We start from the raw sequence: 23,875 nt of genomic DNA, 5'->3' as shown, positions 1-23,875 counted from the left end.
GCTGACTGCAAAATACTGAAGAGACTTGACTTGGACTGTAGCTCAGAGACTTGACTTGGACTCTAGCTCAGAGACTTGAGACTTGACTTGGACTGTAACTCAGAGACTTGAGACTTGACTTGGACTCTAGCTCAGAGACTTGAGACTTGACTTGGACTCTAGCTCAGAGACTTGAGACTTGACTTGGACTGTAGCTCAGAGACTTGAGACTTGACTTGGACTGTAGCTCAGAGACTTGAGACTTGACTTGGACTGTAGCTCAGAGACTTGAGACTTGACTTGGACTCTAGCTCAGAGACTTGAGACTTGACTTGGACTGTAGCTCAGAGACTTGAGACTTGACTTGGACTGTAGCTCAGAGACTTGAGACTTGACTTGGACTCTAACTCAGAGACTTGAGACTTGACTTGGACTTGTAGTATCTGAATGTTTATAACTTTAAGCTTAAGTATCTGTTAAGGGGTTTAGATGAGACTTGACTTGGACTCTAGCTCAGAGACTTGTGGCATCTCTGCTCATTTCCCATACCACTGAAAGTCACTCTTATAAAGCTTACTCTGCTTTTCCAGGAATGAATAAAGGGCCGGCATGAATAGAAAGAGAAAAGCTTGTTGCAGACAGGACCATCACGCTCCTTTGTCTACCTCTCACATGCAGTCACAAGCTGCTGCAGCCTCACAGAGCTGCCTTCTCTCTGTTGACATGTTAAACAGCTTAACATCATGTTATAACTAATACTGTCAGCAATACAGGCTTAATATTAATATATAATATATATAAAGACTTACACTGATTCATTCTGTTGTTTTGAGTTGTTATAATAATGCAGTAAATGGCAAAAATATGAGGCGCATATTAAAGATTATTAGGATTATTTCAGTGCAGTGTTTATGCATATATGCACAGAAACAATAATATTTCAGGTGCATATTAAGGCAACTAAAGCACTTTTCCTCTTCGGTCCCCCTACAGGTTGGAAGGGGAATTGTCCATTACATTACACTATGCAAGTTTGCCAGATCGGGTAGCAGATCTGTAGTACGAATGAGACATAATAAGACATACGACAGCGGTAATGGACAATTCCGCTTCCAACCTGTAGGGGGACCGAAGAGGAAAAGTGCTTTGGTGTTGCTTTAAAATCTGCATAATGGTTTATTAACTACACATTAACTCTACACGTTTCTGCTGTGTAATATGACACTTCCCTCATATAATATGCCATGTATTGCACTATATGAACTCAATATTTTTTAAATTTTTCTAAATTTTTAAAGACACTGAACCCTAGACGCTGCTATGTGGTTGTCCACTGCTCCTAATGCTTCGGATGGGTTAAATGCAGAGATAGAATTTCACTACCTTGTACTGTAGGATATTTCTTTCTTAATACTTTCTGTAGTCTCGCATGTCCAGACCTTCCTCCACAGCGCTGTGAAGGAGGGTCTGGTTAGTCCACACAGCATTTCGGGATGGGAGAAAAACGTGCTCTAGTTTTTTGGCATTTCTTTAAACCAATCACAATAGTCTTACCCCTTCTCCACAGCTCAGTAATTTGTATTAATGTTTATCAATTTAACTTCCATTCCTGACCCTTGGTACTGTCCTACACTCCCATCTAGCTACATACAATTTGCTATATATATATATATATATATATATATATATATATATTGTTAGTGAGGGCTAGACTTTTTTGTGTGTATATATATATATATATATATATATATATATATATATATATACATATATACACACACACCACTCATATGCCCATACTGTATGTGCGTTAAATAGAATAGTTTTTTTGTCATTGCTTTACAAACAACGAAAAGCAGTTTAGCAGCTCCGCATTGATGGCATAACACATCATTAAAAACACAAACAGTCATGCCAGGATAAAATAAATAAATAGATTTAAGTTAAAAAGTTGCATAAGGGATTAGGGTAGATGAAAGTGCATACAGTGCTAACAGACAGACAAACCAGCAGCACGCACAAACAGAACAGTCCCAGGTGTGACAGCAGTTCTTTTTCAGTGGCCATTTGGTGTTATGGATTTGAGACTCTGTTATTAGTTCCTTCTTCCAACTGAGCCACGCCTACCAATGATAAGAGTCTCATGTGATGTGAAATAAACCAAACACATGTTCTAACTTTGGCAGAGCATTCATGCATCTTTCATAGTAAGAAGCTGACTGAGAAAACATTTTTTTTCAAGGCCTTTATAGGAGCAAAGTTCTGAATTACAGTGCACAGGCTCATAAGCAATGGATAGAAATCTGTAAAACTGATTAAAATATAATATAATAATAATAATAATAAGTAAGTTACAATAGTAGGAATATGTATAAGAATGCAATATGAACACATCCACTAACATTTTGTTCTGTGTGGTTGCTGACCAGGTTAAGTAACAGACTATGTAACCCATAACCATAGATGAAGGAGGCCGTTCATTCCTCGCCCCCACTCCCCTCCGTCCCTGACTGTATTGCAAAGCATCTGACTCCCCCCAGCATAATGTACTTTGTGATTATTACTGGGGGGAAAAGCACTACACTAAGTCTACAAAGAATGCTAATGATGTTTAAGCCAGATCATGCCTTCATTAACCAGACCGTTTTTTTCTCATGCCTTTGAACTACACGTGAATTTATGTGGCGAATTGGACACACACACACACACACACACACGGGAGTTTACTACAGACACTATGAGGAATGTGTAGTGACAGCTGTGCATGAGTGAGTCGGGGTTTTAAGATCCCCTACATCACATCACCTTTTTTTCACAGCACGTGAGGGAAGCGCAGCCCATCATAATGCTCGAGCACTGCTGGCAACACACTGTACAGAGGTAATTATGGGGGATTTCTTTAATCCCATCCAGCTACAGGGTTAACAGTGATGTCCAACATCAATACACTCCACCTCCATTCTGCTACAACCTTTGTACCATTTATTAAAAGGGATTCCTAAAGAAATCAAAAAAAGAAAATCTGATTTAATTTCGGCTAACCGTCTGGTGAAAAGAGGGAACACAACCCAAATAAACCTCTGACCTAGATTGGAAAAATAAATACAATGGCTTTATGAGGAAATGAGCATGTTAACCCTTTCCAAACTCATTACATTTACACAATAACCTTGATCCAGACTACAACGTCTGATAAAGATTTATGAAGCACAAAAATCCGAGATATAGATGTTATTTTGAAATGATTAGAAACACTGCTTGTATCAATTTGTGTCACACTTGTTTTTCCAAAAACCTTCCAGATCCAGCTCTTGCCTAAAAAACATTACATTCTGTTTCAAATATTTTTATTGAAAGCATTTGTGCATAAGTCTTGACATGTTTATGCAACTGCTTTGCTTATTATAATTATTTTGGAACATTACATTCCACACACACACACACACACACACACACACACACCACAGAGACACACACGCGCACCCACTCCAGCAACAAAATGTTCCATCAGGCTTCAGTATTTTTTCATTTGAATTTATTAACAGAAATGTATTAACATTTATTATGCAGGAATGAGACCTTCTGTGAATACATGGCACAATCATATTATATACATTCTTTAAGGAGACAGTGCACAAACATGGTGGAGGGAGGGGTAAATACGGGAATCTTAAAATGACCCTCCAGTGGGCTCTGACTGACATGAGCCGAGTGGGAAACACTGACTTTTTCAAGTTAAAAATGTTGGGTTTTTTTTTTTATAAAGAAACATGGCTGTTAACCAAGAAAAAGTAATACTACTGTTTTGTCATACATCGATTTCTATATACAATCTAAGGACAGGTAATTCACACAAACCAGAGGGAGAAATCTACCACAGTGCTAGGCTGGAGCCTTTTTCTAACTGTAACAATATACATTATTCTGATGTAAGACAACAATGACATGTGCAGCTGATCACCCCACTTTATTTTAAAGAAACTAAATTTGAGCGAACCCGCGTTTGTTCCTCTCTTTAGCTTATAATGCTTTTAAAGCTCATTGCACATATTCCCCCACAGACGTTTGTGTCTTAGTAGAATGCCTGTATGAATGTGTGTATTAATAGGTGAGATTAAAGCAGTCTCTCTGTGGCAGCTCTTCCTCGACTAGTCCTTCTATCTATAATGGTCGGAGTTCAGTGTCCTGTTAAGTAGTCCTGGGTGGAGTCCGAAGCAAAGGAGTCGGCATCCTCGTTGTCCGAGTCTTCGCTGCTGTCGTCAGCGGCGGGCTCCCCAGACAGGGCGATGCGCGCGTAGTCGTCGGTGTCGATAGACTTGCAGAAGTGAATGGCGTATTTCAGTTTCTCCTCCAGTACCTGTTTACACGAGTACCTGGGCAGCTTCAGCAGGAAGAAACATGTGTAGGACTCTGGCAGGAAGTGGTCTGGGGGGTTGTACTTATCCAGCACCTAGGGACAGAGAAGATGATGTTCTTAGGTCTTCCAATCAGGTCAATATTAAGCTGGATTTATACTAGGGATGCACCGAATCCAGATTTTTGGTGTTTGGCTGAATACCGACTCCACTGGTTAAGATTCTGCCGAATCCGAAACCCAATACTGAATCCTCCTCCCATCCTCAGTCCATGAACACAGTAAACACATTAATGAAGTAAACAGTGACTGTCCTTCCTTACCGTACCTGAAGTTGCAGCATTTTGGCTGCTGTCTGTAGATTCCTTCATGCACAACTCGTATTCTTTTGAATGTTTCATACCAGATGTTGTAACAGCGGTGATGTTGTGTATAGTTTAGGGTCCTCGCCACCACCAGACTAATCAGCATTGTAAATTGAACATGTAGCTGGACTTGAATGGCCTTCTTTTGACTGAAAGTACTGCCAAACTACACTTTTTCTGCTACCGAGTTCCATTTTCACTTTCTCACAGCCTACTGCATTGAACGGTCCACCTACGTAAACAGCTTCCTGTAATCAACAGCAATCGTCATTACGTCGACCAGCGTAGCGCGTGGAGTGCGAGAGTAGGGTTCGGTTCGCTGGAAAAAAAATTCTACGGTTTGGCAGAAACTGAACCCCGTCAAAAAGCCCAATATTCAGCAGAATCTGAAGCCAAATCCTGGATTCAGTGCATCCCTAGGATTTATACTGTACTTCTGTGTTAAAGGTTCTATGCATACTATGATACGTTAAAAGGAACTTTTAACATGTATTAATCGATTTGTATTGCCAATGGGTGAACGGATTGCAGCATAACTATTACCAGCCAAAGTATGACCAGTAACCAAATAAAAATGATGAATCCCATTTATTTACGATTAATCTAATTTAGGTTCTTGCTAAAACTGACACTTGCCCATTATGAGACAATGAACTTACTAGCTACTGTATCTAGCAGAAGTGGAAGCATTTGCTACAGGTCTGATGTTGCTGACTGAAAAGAGGATTAAACAGCCTCCTGCACGCACAATCCACTGTCAAAACTATTCCATTTTTAGATGATAGGTGTACGCAATCGGATATCAAAACATTTTATAACTAATATTACTGTCCATCACAGGCCAGAGAACATATTAAAGACTTTTTAATACCTTCTTAAGTTGATTTATGGTTGTGCGGAGGCTCCATGCAGAGCTTTCACCGTAGCCTACATAAGTGGCCTGAAGTTTACACTTGTGCGTTGGTGTGTGCGTCGATCTTTTAGCAGGGCCGACGTGTGTGTGTGTGTGTGTGTGTGTGTGTGTGTGTTGGGAAGTGTGTGGTAGAGTGAGAGAGTGACGGTGGTTATCTTCAGAGTAGTGTCTCCTCTGTTCTTTCTGACCACGGTGAGACATCTGGAGCAGGAGAAGTTAACCCTCTCCTTGATTTCATGTTGTTTATGGAGAAGGAGAACCAGGAAATGAGTCGGGGGGGAAATGCAACGCTACCAAGCCACAGCCGAGCGACGTGCGTTGCCGTGACGTGTAGTTACATTTTTCGAGAGGTGACGTCGGTCTACGGCGTAGGTCCGTGTCTCCACGTACCTATCGACGGCGTAAATTTAACGCAGAAGCATAAATCACGCTTTAGGCTTTTTTAAGGAACTAAATTTAGTGCTTTTTAAGACTTTTTTTTCAAGACCTGCAGTCAGATCTTCACTTCTTACCTGCACAACAAAATCCCGCCCACGGAAGTCAGCGATGGTGCGCGGGAGACGCGTACGACCCCAGACAAACCTCAGGAAAAGAGACCTCTCTGTGTTGGAGAAGGACTCCATCACTTCCCAGAACCACTGGATGAGCGATGATGTCGGCTCCACTCCCTTATAAGTGGCCACTGACTTCAGCAGGTGGAGAGGGATGTCCGGGCTTCCACACACCTAGTAAGTAAGTATGTAAGTAAAGTTTATTCATATGGCACTTATCACAGACGGAGTCACAAAGGGCTTCACAGGCCAAATAAATAAATAAATACATGGAAAAATGTACGGTCAAACCAGCACACAGCCGGAGGATACAGGCAATGTCACAACCCTAAAACTGCTCTCACTAACCATTGTTTCCAGTTCGTAACCGGTGAAAAGCGACAGCAAGGGAACGGGAACTACTCGAGCCATTCCCTCGCGCACAGCAGAGACCTGCTCGTCGAACTCGTGGAGCCTGGAGGGTGGTTTAAAAACAAAACAGAAAAAGGTAAACACAAATACAAATTGTAAAGTATACGCTTCTCTTCATTCAGCGGGTCTCTCACCTGTAGTTAATTGCCAGGCGGACGTATTCTGCACGGTTCTCCAGGGTGATGTGGGAGAACTTGGAGCTGAGCTGGATGTCCTGGCCGCTGGCGTTGGGCACGGTGAAGGGCAGGGTCATGGCCTCGAACTCCTCCGCTGTGGCCTCGTTGTCCCGGATGTACATCAAGCCAGGAATAAAATCCTTATCAACCTGGGAGGTACAGAGCAGATCACCACTTAATATTACCGCCATTTGCAGTGTTGGGCAAGTTACTCAGGAAGGGTAATACGTTACTTTGGTTTAGCCAGCTCCTTTAGAACTCAATGACTTTATTGAAACAATAATGAACCTTACAGGAGGAGTCAACAATCAGCCAAACTGCAGAACTTCAAACATTCTGCATTCAGGCTGTTATGTTAAGACTATCGCACATTTACACGTTAGGTTTTTTGCAGACGACACAGATTCCCGTAACCATAGTAACTCGCTCTGCCTGTGTGCATACGGCAAGAGAGGAGAGGGACGCTGCTCTGCTCTGCTCACAGTGACACGTTGGATGTCATCGATGGTCCCACTCGGATTAAGGCCATTACTGTATATGACAATACTTCCAGCTGTTAAAAGTATTCCTCTCTCCGTTATCCTTCGTCTAGTCTTTTGGCTAGTAGCCGAGGTGACGTGACCTGGCCTTGACCTGCTGCACGCTAGTCTCGCATCGTCAGACCCTCCTCCACAGCCCTGCGGAGGAGGGTCTGGCTAGTCCACACAGCATTCCTGGATGGGAGAAGAACATGCTCTGGTTTATTGGCATTTCTTTAAACCAATCACAATCGTCTTGGGAGGCGCTTAGCTTAGACTGTGCCGCTGCAAAATAACCTCGGGAAGGAACTTGTTTTGGTGGAACATGTGTACATTCAAAAGTAGTTTTAGTCGTGCAACAGAAAACTCAGATTGGACAGATAGTCTAGCTAGCTGTCTGGATTTACCCTGCAGAGATCTGAGGAGCAGTTAACCATAGTCCTCACAAATCCACTGAATATTGGGCTTTTTGACGGGGTTCGGTTCATGCCAAACCTTAGAATTTTTTTCCACCGAACCGAACCCTACGCCTGCACTACGCTGGTCGACGTAATGACGCCGCCGTTGATTACGGGAAGGTGTTTATGTAGGTGGAGCGTTCAATGCAGTAGGCTGTGAGAAAGTGGAAATGGAACTCACGAGCAGAAAAGGCGCCGCTCGACAGCACCCCAGCCAAAAGAAGGCGACCCAAGCTGAGCCACACGCCCAAACCGCAATGCCGTCCCGCGGCGGCAAGGACCCCAAACAACACACAATATCTCCGCTGCTAAAACACCTGCGCATGAAACATCCAAAAGAATACGAGCTGCGCATGAAGAAATCCACAGACAGCAGCCAAAACGTAGCAAGCCCAGGTACGGCAAAGGAAGGACAGTCACAGCTAAAAACTGGTGTTAACCAGACAGTGCCTCTCCCGGGCTGTCAGCTGTTCTCTCGGCAAATGAGCGGAGCGACCGAACGGCCGGCTGCTGCTCGTTAGCTAACGTTAGCTTTCTAATTTCACCCACCCAACATGCCTTCATCATACACTGGTTAGCGAAAATTTGTCAAAATTGTCACTCATCTGGCGATAGCGATGTGCTTTCCTACGATGTGAAAAGAGCGTGTGAATTCAACATTAAGTTGTTACATTTAACTTTTTTTAGAGGCTGTGGACGTTGTTTACAGTGGTATAGTCTACGTGATACGCAGGTATACGCAGTATACCCACTAAGAAAGCTCCAGGATTTCCATATACATATACTATATACACAGAGGGACATCCGGCGGAATTTCTGGCGCCACCTAACTATCCCGGAAATGTAACGTCTACGATAGAGACTAGCCGTGTGCTAAATTACGTCACAAGTGTACACGTCACATGGTCATATAAGAAAGCCTACCTAGAAAAAAAACAACAAATCACATTCTGGTAACGCAGCATCACTTGGATTAATACCTCTAATGTAATTACTGTTACACTACTCGTTACTGGGTGAAGTAATAATATTACAGTAATACATTACTGGGTAACACGTTACTACCCAACACTGTCCATTTGTCTTTTAATAACCCATCATTTCACCTGGAGTATGCATTCTTCGCTGTGTGCACGAGGGCATGAGTGCACTCACATGTAAATATGCACTTACATGTGAGTGCACTCATGCCCTCGTGCTCACAACACGATTCCTGGGAGCTCCACAGCCATCTAGTCCGTCTTGCGTCTTATGCTGGATTCATTTCCCATCTAACCTTTCTAATACCTTAAGGGCAAAACTGCAAAACAAGAGCAGCTTTGTGAAGGAAAAGAGCCTTTTTTCCCACTCCAATATTCTCTCAATGATGGTTCAGGAGCTCATGATCACAACGTGAGGGCAGTGTGAGTGGCCATCTCTTAAACAAAAGCTGAGATTGTGGCTCATGACTTCCTTTACTAAAATGAATATAGATTTGAACCTTTCTGAAGAGCAGGTACAGTATGAGCTTACAGTAAAGTTTCTCTCTGCAGGACTCCGTCGAGCAGGCAGCTGATAGGCTTAAGGTTTAATCTGAGGAGGAATGTATAGGAATGTGTTCTTTTTGCAGGTTATAATGCAGATCACAAGGGCTTGAACGGTTATATAATGTCTGACAAAGAGAGGCATTCCTTCTCATAGATGGTGGCGGAGATGGTAGTTAAGCTAGAGAAAAAAGAAGTGCATGGGACTTAGAGGGTACAGAACAAACTCATAACTGCACAATTCGCTAATTTCCACCTGATGAATGCCACCTCTTCATGAATAGGTGCATATGTGTGTGAGATTAGTTCATTAGTAGTCTCGCACTGCCAGACCTGTCTGGCTATTCCACACAACATTCCAGAGTAGGAGAAAACGTGCTCTGGTTTATTGGCATTTCTTTAAACCAATCACAATTGTCTTGGGCGCCGCTAAGCGCTGGGCGCAGGTACAGTGCCTCTGCAAAATAGCCTCGGGAAGGAACTTGTTTTGATGGAACGTGTACGTAGGGAGGGCAGCTCTGGAATTAAAATGGCTGTCGAGACTGTGATGAGAACTTTACTCAAAAAAAAAGAGAAATATAATTTGATTGTCAGTTTTAGCTTGGATGATGTTTCTCGAATCGACTGGAGTTTAGAATGCCAACACAAAGAAAGCGGAAGGCGAGGGACACCTGGCAGAACCTCCAGCGGCACCTGAACTATCCTGTATATGAAACGTTGTCGATATAGACTAGTTCATTAGCGTAACTGACACCCCTAAATTACTGCATGAGGACATCTGCTCCACTCTGTTTGTGGAAAAGTTTTATTCACAAAAATCCTTTCAAGAGTAAAGAGAAGAATATCACACTGCAGAGCTTCAAGTCCTGCTGTAAGAAATCAGCAGACGAAAATATAAACGATTTAGTAGAGGTCCCCGATACTCCCACTGACGTGTCATCAGAGCAGCAGCAGCATTGTAGCAAGAATAAAGATGGGATGATTGGACATGAAGTTAGCCGCTAAAAAAACATCTTCAAAAGCAATGAAAGGATCTGATCTGATCTTGGGTAGATGTTTCAGTTGAACAAAACAAAACAATGTAAGTAACCTGAGAATTGAAAGACAGCTTGTAGTAAAAAATGACACCTAGATTACAGGCTTAACATCATTAAATAAGGCAACCAGAGAAGAAAGACGAGAACTTGTTAATAATGCAAGTGCTGGGACCAGGAGGGGGAATTATAATGATCTCTAGTTTGGAGTTAGTAAGCTGCAGGAACATTTTGGAAATCCAATTCTTAATTCAAGTAAGGCAAGACACATCGATGGTACCAGGCTTTATCAGGATATACAGTTGCATATCATCCACATAACAGTGTGACAGTCATAGTACACCTATGCGTGTCACACTGTTATGTGGATGATATGAGGAGGTTCCCCTGGACAGAGAGCATGAGGACCCTGAGTAAGCTGTTGGAACTACTAAACTGTCGCTATGGCAAAATATACAAAAAAAAGCTAAACCTCTGGTAGTTGATTAGTTTTTCTTAGTCATTTATCATCAAATGAACACTTGAATAAAAAGACACACACTAGATTCTCTTCTTATTCTATGAACTGTCATGCACAGGTGCTACAACTTAAAAACCGATACATAAAACAAACTAAAAAGTCTGAACACAGTGACGTATGCCAGATGGATCTTGTTGACTAATAGGTCTAATGTCTCAGGGCGTTTTCACACATACCTCATTTGGTCCGGACTTTCGGACTTTTCAGTTTGACCCGAACCAAAATTACAGGTGTGAAACCTCCCGCGGACCACGGTCCGGATCAAAAGACCAAATTTTGGTCCGACCAAAAGAGGTGGTCTCGGTCCGGACCAAACTGAACCATGGTCCAGTTCGTTTATAGTGTGAAAGCATTTTTTGGATGGTTCGGACTTTCGGACCAAATAGAAGAAGCTCTGGCAGACTCTCCTTGTGTTACAAGACCGGGGAATAGCTCCTTTAAGGAATAGCTCGGTGCTTAGTGTGTAGGCTACATGAGAGAGTGACGGTGAATGCGCTCAGAGCAGACAGCTGTCAGCTATCAGAGCAGAGAATACATCAGCAGTTTATTTGTTAAGTGGTAGTAAATGTACAGTGTAGGTTTCCGTTTGTCTCTGAATAAATTCTCCAGAAAGTTCCCGTGTCTTGCTTCTCAACATCACAACAAAACAGAAAGAGCCGCGGCTGTATGGAGAGCAGCAGTCAGATGAAAAAACTCTGACACAGAGAGAGGAGACGAGAGGACGGGAAAGCCCGTCTAAAAACCAATCAATTATCAGTATCTGGAGACGCAGCTCACGTATGTGATGACGGCAGGACGGAGTTTTGTCACGTATAGATCTTTAGTGCGCTTGCATAACTGCAGTGTGAAACCAAAACTTACCGGATCAAATGTAGACAATGTAACAAAAACATGAACCGTGGTCCGGACCTTGGTTCGGACTTTCAGGTGTGAAAACGCCCTAAATCAGTTTGTAGTTAAGAGTGTTTTTTGCATGAGGCCCATTGTTTGAAAAGTTACAGTCACTCATTCAATCATCATCAGTGTGTACTACAGTAGTACACACTGGGGGGCCCCATTGTGTACAGAGGAGCAAGGCTGTGTACGTACCTCACTGAGGTCAGCAATGGTCAGGTTCATGCCAGCCAGCTGTTTCCATACCGGCTCTGCCAGATTCAGACTAAGAGGGCTTCCGGTCCGGATTGCAATGCCCAGGAGCACTCCTGCAGACACAGCAAGGCAGAGCACATTACTCACAGATCAACAAAGAACAATCATCTAACACTGTTCTGTGCAAAATGTGTGCAGCAAAAAAGCAGAAATATCTGTAATAAATGAAGCATGCTCAACAATTCAGGCCAGGTGTTTTATCAGCAAAATGAAGCATTTGCACATTTTAAAATAAACATACATATTTTCTTTTGTTAATCTAGGATTAACACCCCAGATGACACAACTGGGAGATTAACTGGATTATACCTAGGAAGCGGAACATGCTCATGTGAAGAGCGGACTTGGCTGCGGGGTTTAGCAGGAAACAGTCCCTGTTGGCGCCCGACTCGTCGCGACCGTTGGGGGTGACAATGAGCAGTGGAGTCAGGGCATTCTGCAGCTCCTCGCACATTTCGGCAATGGACTCGCTGTAGCCTCCGCCGCAGTCGTCCACAGACTCCCCTGAGAAACAAAAACGACTACTTAAAACGTCCAGGGTGAGGAAATACACATAGCCCTGTTTTGCTGTTAATTTACTTTTAAAGAATAATATGTCAGAGACATTTGGGCAAGGAGTGGACATGACAGTGTTAACACCTACCCACAAATTTGACCTTCCACACTCGATGAGGGAGCAGCAGGCTGTCTGGGCTGAACGAACTCATTTTGGCACACATCTGACCAAATACAGACTTGGTTCCGTCGGGACCTGCCAGGCCTCCTTTGCTACGGGAACGCTTCACCTGCAGGGTGAAGAAGAAAAAGAGATTAGGGTTTCATTTGTTTCTGTTCTTTATAACTTCCTTCTAGCTAGAGGATGGCGATGGGGGGTGGGGGCGCAGTGGCCTGAACTGAGACTATGTGGAGTAAAGTCTAAAACTTAGTCCAGGAACCTCTGCAGACAGGCTGGGGCACAGATCACAGACACACAGAGACAGAGACAGAGAGAGAGAGAGAGAGAGAGAGAGAGAGAGAGAGAGAGAGAGAGAGAGAGAGAGAGAGAGAGAGAGACACACACACACACACAGAGAGAACACAAATGATCCCATTATAATCTGGCGATCAAACTCACACTAATAATCACTCTGCCTCGGGCAGAGTGAGTAGAGACTTGAAGATAAAAGGGATTGTGAAACAGATTATGAGCAGGCAGTTGTTAAAGGGTAACTACCATTTTTTTCAACCTGGACCCTATTTTCCTATTCCTATTTTTTGTGTCTAAGTGACTGATGGGAACAACAATCTTTGACATTGGTCCAGTATTAAGCAAGATCACTGCAGTCGGCAGCGGTGAAACAAGCTGTAATGTAAGTTAATAGGGCAATTGTCCAGCTTGCATTTACCGTCACTAAAATGCTTGACAGGCTCAGATTAATATGTGTGTCTGACAACATTATGGAAAGGATCTTTTCAGAAATAGACCTTTAAAACCTTGTTGAGACCTTTCTGTTTAACCAGAAACAGCTCTGAAGTCGCTAGCGCTAAATCCACCAGACTCCATTTAAAAAAACAATACTTTTAGCATGTATAGAGCCAACATATTTTCATGTAAATCGGTAAACTATGTGTTTATTTCAACCACAACTAGAGTTGTGATGGTTGGAAAAGTGGAAAGGCGACCCAAAACGTCTTTTCATAGTTTTATTTTGTTTCTGTTGACTTTGAATGAAGTGTATTTTACGATGCTAAAATTACTGTTTATTTACATGGAGTCTGTTTTTATGTCTCACTCTTTACAGAAAGCTCGACCTCCTTAGAAATCCTTTCCATAATGTTGTCAGACACTTGTCCGTGGCAAAATGAGCGCTTTTGTGAAGGTAAATACAAGCTGGAGAATAGCCCTATTAACTTACATTGTAGCGACTGCCGACTGCAGCGATCTCGCTTAATACTGGACCAATGTCAAAGATTGTTGTTCCCATCAGTCACTTAGACACAAAAACATAGGAATAAAAGGGTCCAGGTTAAAAAAAAACAGTAGTTACCCTTTAAAATGTGTGTTGTTTGCATGCATTTCCCACGGTACCTGTATCCTGTTGAGTTCCACCACAGGTCCATGCTGTCTGTCCCTCACCATTGTGGCTTGAACCACCTTCCTGAAAGCTGCTTCCTATTCACAGACAACAACACAAATTGTTTCACCAGGCAAATAAGACTTTTTTTTGTGCCGAGAAAATTATTTTTCATAAAAAAATAAATAAATCTGGGATTAAAATTGATGCTATCTCACCTTGCCCTGGGAGATGAGGATGCCCCTGAGTGTGTCAAAGCCCACTGAGGGTCCGTGGCCTGTCTGACCCAGTCGACCCTCCAGGTCAAACATTGGTATACACGGGCAGAAGAGCTCGGAAATATGATGCAGCAGCAGCAGCCTGTTCCTCAGAGCCATGATGGGGATTTCCTGCAGGTGGTTGTACTCCATGGGAACCTATAACACACCACATAGACCGTTAGAGATTGACAGCATGATGGGCATTTGAAGGTCTGCAAGTGACTTTGTTTTAATAATGCTTATCTCTAGTTGGTAGAGCAGGCGCAAATATACAGAGGTTTATGCCTCGACGCAGAGGTCCAGGGTTCGAGTCCAACCTGTAACGATTTCCGGCATGTCTTCCCTCTCTCTCACCTAGCTGTCCTGTCCATTAAAGGTGGAACCTCCCCCCCAAAAAATGTAATAAATAAAATATGCTTATGTCTGCAACGCATTACTGCCCTCTAATGGAACATATGGACAGAGAAGTCATTTTCCAATATATAAAGAATGACAGTTTAAAGAAGTATTTTACTGCTGGAGAGAGGGTCTTTTCATAAAACTTGGCTGTCAATGCAGTAAAATGGCACAAACATTGTTTTGTTTTTTAAATTGGTACTATATGGCCAGAGAAAACAAAGAAAAGGGGGGTGTGGTATTCCATTTAGCTGAAAAGGTAGAAACCCCTGCTGGTGGGTGACGTAATGCAAGCACGTCACAGAATCCATATGGTGGCTGGGTGGTAACAAATGATCTCGTATTACAGTTAAATGGTAAGCTAAAATATTTTTCAGAAAACATGTCTTAGGCAAGAAATAGACAATACAGTAACAGAATCTTGGTTTGTATTTGATTAGCACTGTCTAGTTTTACAGTTTAATCTGAGTTTGGCCTGTAATCTGAGTTTGAGTGAGGGAGAGAGAGGCAGCTCTCTCTCTCTTGACCCACTTCTATACTCTTTGTGTCCGTAAATGGAAGTACAATCTGTAGTTTCATCAACAGCTCTGAGAGCCAGCAAGCTTTTTGCTGGCCTGTGAGTATGAAGCTCTATGCACTGGTAAGATGGAGGGAAGTTTAACATAGTTCATTTACACATACTACCTACATTATTATGATGCAAAGTTAATAGTAAATCGGCAAAGTTTCCCTTAAAGTTCTTTTCAAAACAAGTACAGTACCTGTGCGGGCAGTTTCCCAGCATTGGTGGGCTTGCTGGTTGACCAGGCGAGGGTGTGAGCAGACCCACAGGCCACCCTGTTGATCTTCTTGCCCTGCAGCGCAGCCACTAGCCGTGGCCTTTGGATGGCATTAGTGGTCCCGTCTCCAAGTTGGCCCTCATCATTGTCACCCCATGTGTACACTTCTCCTGAGCCAAACACAACAACAAAGACTTTCTGTGAAGCTGCAATCCAACCCGATTCAGCTAAACTGTTGGGACTCAAAGATATCAACTGGCAAGATGGCAAAGAGAACTTGTATAATAAACTGATCTGAAATAAACTGACAAATACATTTGTCAGGGAACATATAGTGCCAATCAAAGGTTTGCACACACTTTCCCATTCACTTGTATGAGAAAGTGTGTCCAAACTTTTGACTGGTACTGTATATAAATAGGAGGAGTATGCATAAAATGGCCAATCCTACCATCCTCTGTGCAGCATACACAGTGCAGTGACCCTGTGGCGATGGCGATGACTTTCTTTCCTTGTAGCCCCTGAACCTGTCGGGGTCGTCGAACATGGTCGTCAGAGCCATGGCCCAGCCGATGATAGTCCCCTTTCCCCCTAAGAATAACATGATACATATAGCATACACAACTGAGCCATCTCTAACAACAACAACAACAACAACAACAGTGATACAAGAGGCCATGACAGATCCTCTACTCTGTGCTGTACGTACCAGGTGTAAACTGCCCCAGGCTTAGTAAGAGCCACAGAAAACTGAGAGCCACATTCCACTTTGACCACCCCGAGGCCGGTAAGAGAGTCAATCTGAAAACAAGAAATCAATTTGTCAATCATTTGATGGACCATTATGAAAAACACCTCCGATCTCTTAGATTATGCCACTCGCCCTACAACGATACGATCTTGTTGAGTGAGATTATGCGTTTGTATATGCAATAAGATCATCCATTTAAAAACAAAACCCCTTCCTGTTCCACTGAAACAGAATGGGACGAAGCTAAGAGATCTACAAATAGAAATGTAAATTAATAAAAAATTATATATATATATATATATATATATATATATTTTTTTTTTATATTTTTAAAATTCATACTGTGGTCCCTTCCTGTATAAAATAACTAGCGGAAAAAAAGGCAAGAATAAAGTGATGCTCCAGTGCACACTGCTGTGTAAATGGTCTTACTTTCATTGGGATTTTGCAGCCGTCACTGCCTCCCCGGCCCAATTTGCCATAGTCCCCGTCTCCCCAGGACCAGACCATGTCATCATCTGTTAGACACAGTGTCTGGGCGTCCCCACTGCCGCAGGCTACATCAATGACCCTGTGACCCTGTAGTGCATCCACCTGGATAAGCCATACAGACACAAACATCAGCTTTAGCCCACCGTGATTGTCTGGGAAACCTTGTCAGAGTGAGGCAGAGTAACTGGTTTGATTCCTGTCCAAACACAGAGACATAAATGTCGCTGAAACACTGGGTTGACAGGTATTTTCGAGACTTTTCGGTGTACTGACAAACCTTGCAGTGCACTCACTATATGTATACAGCACAGTATTTTGAGTTGCGTGAGAAACTGAGCTAAATGATCACTGACCAGCTTGGGTTTGAGCTGGTCCTCGCTGTCTCCATGGCCCAGTCGTCCATAGCGACCCTTGCCCCAGGTGAAGAGCTCTCCACTGGCAGTGATGCAGGCGCTGTGTGCCCCTCCGGCTGCGATATCCACCACTTCCACTCCCCTCAGAGACTCGATTACACGAGGGCGGTCACAGGGGCTAAAGTCAAGAGGAGTCATCGTTATTATAAAAAACACAACCCTATGCCATCAATTCTTACAGTTGCATGATTTATATTGACATTGTGTATGTTTTGAACTGATAATGGAAGATGCAAATAGATGTTATCTTCTGATTCAATCTCGACCTTCTGTTCCCATGGCCAAGTTTTCCATCCTCTGCCTCTCCCCATGAGTAGACTTCTCCCTCAGAGGACAGCGCCAGGCAGTGCTTCCCTCCAGAGTTTACAGCCACTTTCCTAATGAAGACATGTTGGATGGACTCCAGCAGAGTGGGGGTGGACACAGACTCTGTGCCTCCGATACCCAATCTGCCCCCAGCTCCATATCCTGTTGCGTACAGCTGAGGATCAAGACAATATATTATATATATATATATATATATATATATATATATATATATATATATATATATATATATATGACAATAAATTACATTACACACAAGTCATCAGATCGACACTGTTGATCAATACTTGTTGCAGTGTGTGGCCTACACAGGTTGATTTAAAAACTGTAGCTTGTGATAAAAGGAGAGACAGACCTTTCCATCAGCAGTGACAGCAAACAGAGTCTGCTCCCCGCCGATAAGCTGCACCGGCCGCAGTGTGGCAAGGGCTTCAGTGGGAGTGGGCACTTTGACCTTTGCCCCCTCAATGCCCCCCAGCTGGCCTCTGTGGTTGTGGCCCCAGCCGTAGATGGTGCCGCTCCCCCCAGCAGAGAGGGTCCAGTCGTCTGGTCGTCGGTTCATCCACTGTACTAGCTGCTCGTCGTGCTCGCGCTTGAACAAGTCGTGACTCTCATGGAGGCCATTCATGCTTTCATGATCGGCCATAAGCTCACAAATTTTCTTTGTAACCTTCAAAGGGACAGGAATAATGGAGGAAAACGGATTAAGAACATCACATGTGTGACAAAGAAAAGTGAAGGCTTGCACAGACAGCACAGCCTGGCACACTCACCTCATCCAGGAAAGCTCTTGGTAGAGAGGTTCTCTTGTCTAGAGCTACAGCCACTCTGGAGGCGGTGCAGTATCGGCGGAACCAGGCCCACTTATGGGTCTCTGCACAGCAGGGTAAGGTATCCAGCTCAAGATCACAGGCAAGAGCAACCAAGACCTGAACAAAATGTTAAAAAATTTGCCTTGGTCTATAAAAGTCCAATACACTCTCAACCTATGGTGCCATTGTGTTGGTACTAGGAAAACAATTGTGAGCAAACCTTGAAAAATGGACTATGAAGCAGCTGCTTTCCTCCCCTGACAATGGGGTCCTCGTACTCATATTGCCTCTGCAGAGCCTCTGGTAGCCCTTTGACTAGAGCAGCCAGCGCACTACCGGTGAAACTCTGAAAGAAAATAGATCATCAGTCAATTTCATCATTATTAAAAAATACAGGCCCCCTTTTATTAAATAAGGGGCTCCATTAAAAATCCCTGTTTTTGTTCATTTTTGTCATCGTTACAGTTCTCCAAGAATTCCACAAAGCATAATAGAACATGTGAGGTGTGTAGAGCTGAACGACGGATAAGTTAGCTAAGGGAGTGGAAATTAAATACAGTATATAACAAAAAGGTACCATTATGGGAACAAAAATAAAATCAATGGAACAAAAATAAACAGTCACAAATCATGTGAACATCAAGAAAATAAAAATAAAGAACAGAATAACAGTTGAAAATAGCGTTGCCATTGTGTAGCCAATTTAGTTTTGCTATGGTACCTGAATTTGTTTTCGTTGTAATATTTGTGTGAAGCGATGTGAAGGGATGCTACACACAAATATTACAACGAAAACAAATTCAGGTACCATTGCAAAACTAAATTGATTAATGACCTAAATATATCTGCTTGTACACGATAAGTGACCATATATGAAATAAACACTGAAAAGTGACACACATGGGACACACAAATATGTTCAACATTGTAAAACCAAATGGTATAATAACAGCCATGTTCCAATCAGCAATCCATTACTGCAATATGTTTCCCATATAACATGGTAATAATTATATAAATTAATTTTATTAGTAATATTTCAGTTAGGCTGTTTAGCAAGTATCTTTCATCTGTGGGTTCACACTGTACTCACCATAGAGCGAGCCTCGCCATCACTGTCACCCAGCAGCCTGTTTATGTTGATGGACTGACCGTACTCTGTGGTCAGAAGCTTTCGGAGTCTCTGCAGAGCCCACATCCTGTGTCCAGCAGCTGGACAACATTAAATGCAACATGAATACATATTTTACTTCTAACATTATGTCTATGGTAAATACATTGCATGGTGGATCAGGACAATCATACTGTACCTAGTGCACTAAGCTGGGCACAGGCAGCAAGGGAAGCAGCTAGGCGAGGCACAATGCTCCTGTTGGAGGCAAAGCTGAGCCTAAAGTCCAGCAGACAGGTGACCAAGTCCATGGAGGGGCACGACAAGATACAGCGATCAGACAGCAAGTCTTTGGGACCTGAGGAAAGACACGAAAAAGGCTCAGTGCCTAGACAGTCTGTGTATGTGCTAGTGCAGTGGTTCAATTATAGTAGGATTTCAGAAACATACCCTGTCAAATGACATATGAATTGTGTGTGAGAGGGTGTTCTTTTACTGGTCACTCTGTTTAGTTTAACATCTAGTGACAAAACTAGTGTCAGCAGCATTTTGTTCTAAGTGTTTGATGCGGCTCACCAGCAGCAGGCATGATGGGGTAGACAGTGAAGCGCCAGCCCCAGCCGTTGACAGAGCCATCACTGGTGAATTTCCATTTGAGTTCATCTCCTGGGATCCTTAACTCACTGGACCAGTCAGACCACTCCCGACCTGAAACAGATCCAGCATGCCACCACATTCATTTTTAATTCATTGGCACACACTCAATGACTATATAGCTTTACGGTCTTCCTCTCATCACCTGATCTGACAGAGACAATCCTATTGGCTCCATCCATGATTGTCAACGGGTCGTGGCGTCGCTCAGTTGAACATTGTCGGTCAAACTCTATCCTCAGACCCTCAGCACCTACAAAACAAAACAAGATCTCAAGCATCATTCTGAAGAATGTTGCTCTAGGTAAAAACATTTACCCAATGTCAAACTAAAGTATAAAATAAAGAGTGCCTCCTTTTCCCCTTTTTTACCTGGGATCTTCACAGTGCCACTGGTAGAGGTGTCATCTGTGTACGGATGGCTGCTCTCCACAACAACTGGCTGGGATGACAGACGGCCACTCTGTGAGTCCGTGGCAACGTCCTCTAACTCGGTGACACACAACTCCAGCAGCATATCAGCAACCTGCACACACCGGAGACCCGAAGGTGTCAAATGTTACCAACATCCTATGAATCACAAGGCCTGCATGGAATCAATAAGAGAATGCAGTAAATCACCTGTGGATAAGCTGTACCCATGCCAGACAGCACAGCGGACAGCACCTCTTTGCCCTTCTCCCCAGAGCGACAAGACACCGCCAGTTTGAGCACATCCACCATTACACGTGTATCATCAGGCACAAGCAGACTGGTGAACTCATCGAGGTACTGAGGCTCTGGACCAACCACTTTACTCTGGTTCTCAGAGTCCTGAAGATTGACATAATACAAGAAAATGGCTGAGTTAGCTTCATGTGACTGTTAATGGCTTCACAAAACACTAGGGGTTGGAGGAAAACAATTGTATCGGGATTTTTTTTGCAATGATTTTTTTAAAAATTGATTCTTTTCCCTAGAATCTATTGAAACTGAAGGAATTATTATTTTTGTTATTATTCTTTTTATTTTTTTTATTTTTACCAATGATTCACCTAAATATTTTCTGTTTATACTGTACCGTTGACGGCGACTGCATCATATCTGTTTCCAGCACAACAGAGCGAAAGCAGAAAATCCATGTTATGTGCTTCTTTACAAATGAAATAAATGTCAGACTGACTAACTGGCATGTGATGTGCATTCTCTTTAGAAAATAATTAGTTTTTAGAAATGTCTCATGATATATTGTCTCTAGAAGTGTATTATGCAACTTTTGTTTTTGTTAAAGAAGAAAAAGAAAATCGCAATACTGACGAATCGCAATACTTCTAGAATCGCAATAAATGAAAATCACAATACAAACTGATTGTGAGATATATATATATATATATATATATATATATATATATATATATATATATATATATATAGTCCCAGCCCTACCAAACAAGTATGCTCAGTTAGACAGACTAACCTCTTTTGTCTTAGTCATGGTTTCAGCTATGATGCTGGCTGCTCCGGGGTCATCGGTGACGGGGATGAAAGGACGTGAAGAGGCACCAGAAGCAGAGGGAGTCATAGCTGATGATGGGGTGACGGCATCTTCTGATGAGGGAGCCTACTCACACACACAAAAATACACTTTCAATTATTTTCTAAATTTCTAAATAAAGTACATCACATTAAGAAACTTACACTTTCATTCACATTGCAAGATAGGGCCTTGGCAGGGGTCTGCTCTCTCCGAGTGCCTTTCTAGTTTAAATTTTAATATAATTTTAATATTGAGTGCTATAGTGATTGTATTATAGCCTGTATTAATTCTCAATAGCTGGAATATCAAATAATAACCAAAGCAACCAGGACAGAAATCTTAAGGGTTAAAACTTAAAGAACCAGAATGAAAACGGAGAAGTTGTGGTGGAAAACTTAAGAGTTGTAATTATGATCAAAGCCCTGTGAGAGTTTTTGGTGTTTCCAAGTGGAATACAAATATAGTTTGCTGATGGCTGCATCTGCACAACTGGTAAATATGGTTTTACAGTAAATCACCACAAAATGCAGTTGAGGCAGTGCTTTTATGGGAGAAAAAAAAACTGAATAGCATAGGAACACCTTTAACTGACTTTTATTACACATTATGTTTTTCAGAGCCACCAGGTTGGTGTTTGTAAATTAAAGTCACTAAGATCCTCACCTCTCCCTTCTTGTCTTGCCAGGGATTAGGGCTGACTCGTTCCTCAGTTTCAGGCAGGATGGGAGGACCTTCTTCATCACTCACGCTGGATGAGGATGAGGAGTCTGATGGGGGAACAGGTGAGCTGGAAGGACACTCTGCTGGCAGAATCATGCTGGCTGGCATCAGAGCACCGACCACTGCATCCCTGGGGGAAACACACAACACGTCCTGTCAACAGTTATACCGACCAATGACAATTACCAGTGCCAGTCAGCTGAGGGAGGCATTTAGAGGTCATACGCACTTTTATATCCTCCTGTTCAGAATGAATGCCTCAGCGGGGCGCTGTTCATCTCTAGTTTGAAAATAAGATGTTAACTGCTGATCCTGATCCTATGCTCTCGTTCAAGGTTCTGACTGTCCAACAATCAAAACTTAAACTGCACTTTTGCCATTAATGCCCCCAAGCAACTAAATCATACACACTTTAACTGACTTAATGATTGTGCCTACTTAAAATCTTGTAATGTTTCTTGTACTTTAGTAACCACTTATTTTATGAGATTGTAATTCCTCTTTCTTGTGCTTTTTATCTTCTCAGCTATTCTGTTTTGATGCCTTTTCCCAAACATGTTGTTGACAGTTTTGGAGATCTTTGTGTGTGCATCACATTTCATTTTTGCTTTTTATTAAATGGCTGAGAGTGAAGTGCAACAATAAATATTGAAAAAAGGAGAGGGGGATGTGGCATGTGACAAAGGTCCTTAGCCAGACTTGAACTAGTTGTGTCACAGTTGCATGGTGCATCATAGTCTTCTGACCCACCAGGAGAGGATATATTTTAAACCCTGTAGACGACATACCTTGCATACATGACTTGGAGGGCTGACAGGACATGAGACAGAGCCTGCTGTTTGGCCAAGTTGCCATCCAGACTGAGGAGAATCTTGGCCAGCGAGGGTCGATTAGGCTTCACGCTGCTCTGCCCGCTCATCTTGTTGTTTACAGCTGATGAGTCACTGTCTGACTGGACACCTGCAGTGTACAACACCAAAACAGTGACACATGACAGCAATAGCTTATGCAACTGTGCAGACATTAGGGTTGCAACTGCAGGTTTTTCCTTTTATATAGCTGACTACATGTCTGAAAAAGATTCTGCTATTATTGTCCTTCAGGTGGCACAGGTTGGCCAGTGTACAACTGGGCCCATATACATCAAACTAATGGTGCATTCAAACCGCCTGCGTTCCGTGCAAAATCATACAAAGCCAATGCAAAGACACGGATATGCGAAATTCGCGCAAGTTGAAATATTTCAACTGAGTTAGAAATTCGTGACTTGTGATGATGTGTCGCGAAAGCCTATCATGTTTAGATTCTGCTGATGTCCTGACACTATTGAATCAGAAATGGAGGAACAAATCATTGTTGCTGTCTGTGGCACCCAGAGCTCTATAGTACCTCATTATTTGTACAGAGACCAGAAGAAAAAGGAGCTTTCTTGTGGAGAAAAAAAAAAGCATGGAAGGTGGACTACCTGGTAAGTTCTGAAATGATGCGTCTGTTGTTGTGTTGATGGAGTGGTTGCAATGTTAGCATAGCCCTGATCAATCCAAACTTAATTCAGAAAACAAGCATTTTAAAAGTTGTTTGCTTGTCATCTTGCAGACAGACCTGACAAAGTAGGAATTGAGACTTTATGGCCCTTTTA

At 42.7% G+C, this 23,875-nt stretch overlaps 1 protein-coding gene across 3 annotated transcripts in view; it reads right to left on the bottom strand.

Annotated features, from left to right (window-relative positions):
- Positions 1–3,486: 3,486 nt before the first annotated feature.
- The window catches only part of herc2 (HECT and RLD domain containing E3 ubiquitin protein ligase 2), a 53,549-nt gene continuing 33,160 nt past the window's right edge, over positions 3,487–23,875 (bottom strand). For 2 of the 3 annotated variants that reach the window (XM_031309458.2, XM_031309460.2), the window contains exons 65-91: positions 23,025–23,196; positions 22,180–22,366; positions 21,457–21,600; positions 20,622–20,813; positions 20,373–20,526; positions 20,146–20,253; positions 19,923–20,054; positions 19,546–19,704; positions 19,329–19,447; positions 18,456–18,581; positions 18,197–18,352; positions 17,779–18,093; positions 17,363–17,577; positions 17,037–17,214; positions 16,624–16,785; positions 16,150–16,241; positions 15,892–16,031; positions 15,423–15,610; positions 14,224–14,421; positions 14,020–14,103; positions 12,595–12,736; positions 12,261–12,455; positions 11,892–12,004; positions 6,708–6,898; positions 6,511–6,616; positions 6,124–6,336; positions 4,157–4,429 (exon numbers count right to left, since the gene is read on the bottom strand). In XM_031309458.2, coding sequence (XP_031165318.1) covers positions 4,157–4,429; positions 6,124–6,336; positions 6,511–6,616; positions 6,708–6,898; positions 11,892–12,004; positions 12,261–12,455; positions 12,595–12,736; positions 14,020–14,103; positions 14,224–14,421; positions 15,423–15,610; positions 15,892–16,031; positions 16,150–16,241; positions 16,624–16,785; positions 17,037–17,214; positions 17,363–17,577; positions 17,779–18,093; positions 18,197–18,352; positions 18,456–18,581; positions 19,329–19,447; positions 19,546–19,704; positions 19,923–20,054; positions 20,146–20,253; positions 20,373–20,526; positions 20,622–20,813; positions 21,457–21,600; positions 22,180–22,366; positions 23,025–23,196 — 4,454 coding nt within the window. Of the gene's footprint in view, positions 4,430–6,123; positions 6,337–6,510; positions 6,617–6,707; positions 6,899–11,891; positions 12,005–12,260; positions 12,456–12,594; positions 12,737–14,019; positions 14,104–14,223; positions 14,422–15,422; positions 15,611–15,891; positions 16,032–16,149; positions 16,242–16,623; positions 16,786–17,036; positions 17,215–17,362; positions 17,578–17,778; positions 18,094–18,196; positions 18,353–18,455; positions 18,582–19,328; positions 19,448–19,545; positions 19,705–19,922; positions 20,055–20,145; positions 20,254–20,372; positions 20,527–20,621; positions 20,814–21,456; positions 21,601–22,179; positions 22,367–23,024; positions 23,197–23,875 lie in introns of all 3 variants that reach the window. The other variant, XM_031309459.2, reaches the window with a different exon arrangement.

Source organism: Sander lucioperca, chromosome 11 (genome assembly GCF_008315115.2).
Source record: "Sander lucioperca isolate FBNREF2018 chromosome 11, SLUC_FBN_1.2, whole genome shotgun sequence".
NCBI lineage: Eukaryota > Metazoa > Chordata > Actinopteri > Perciformes > Percidae > Sander > Sander lucioperca.
This window is presented reverse-complemented; position numbering and strand designations above follow the sequence as displayed.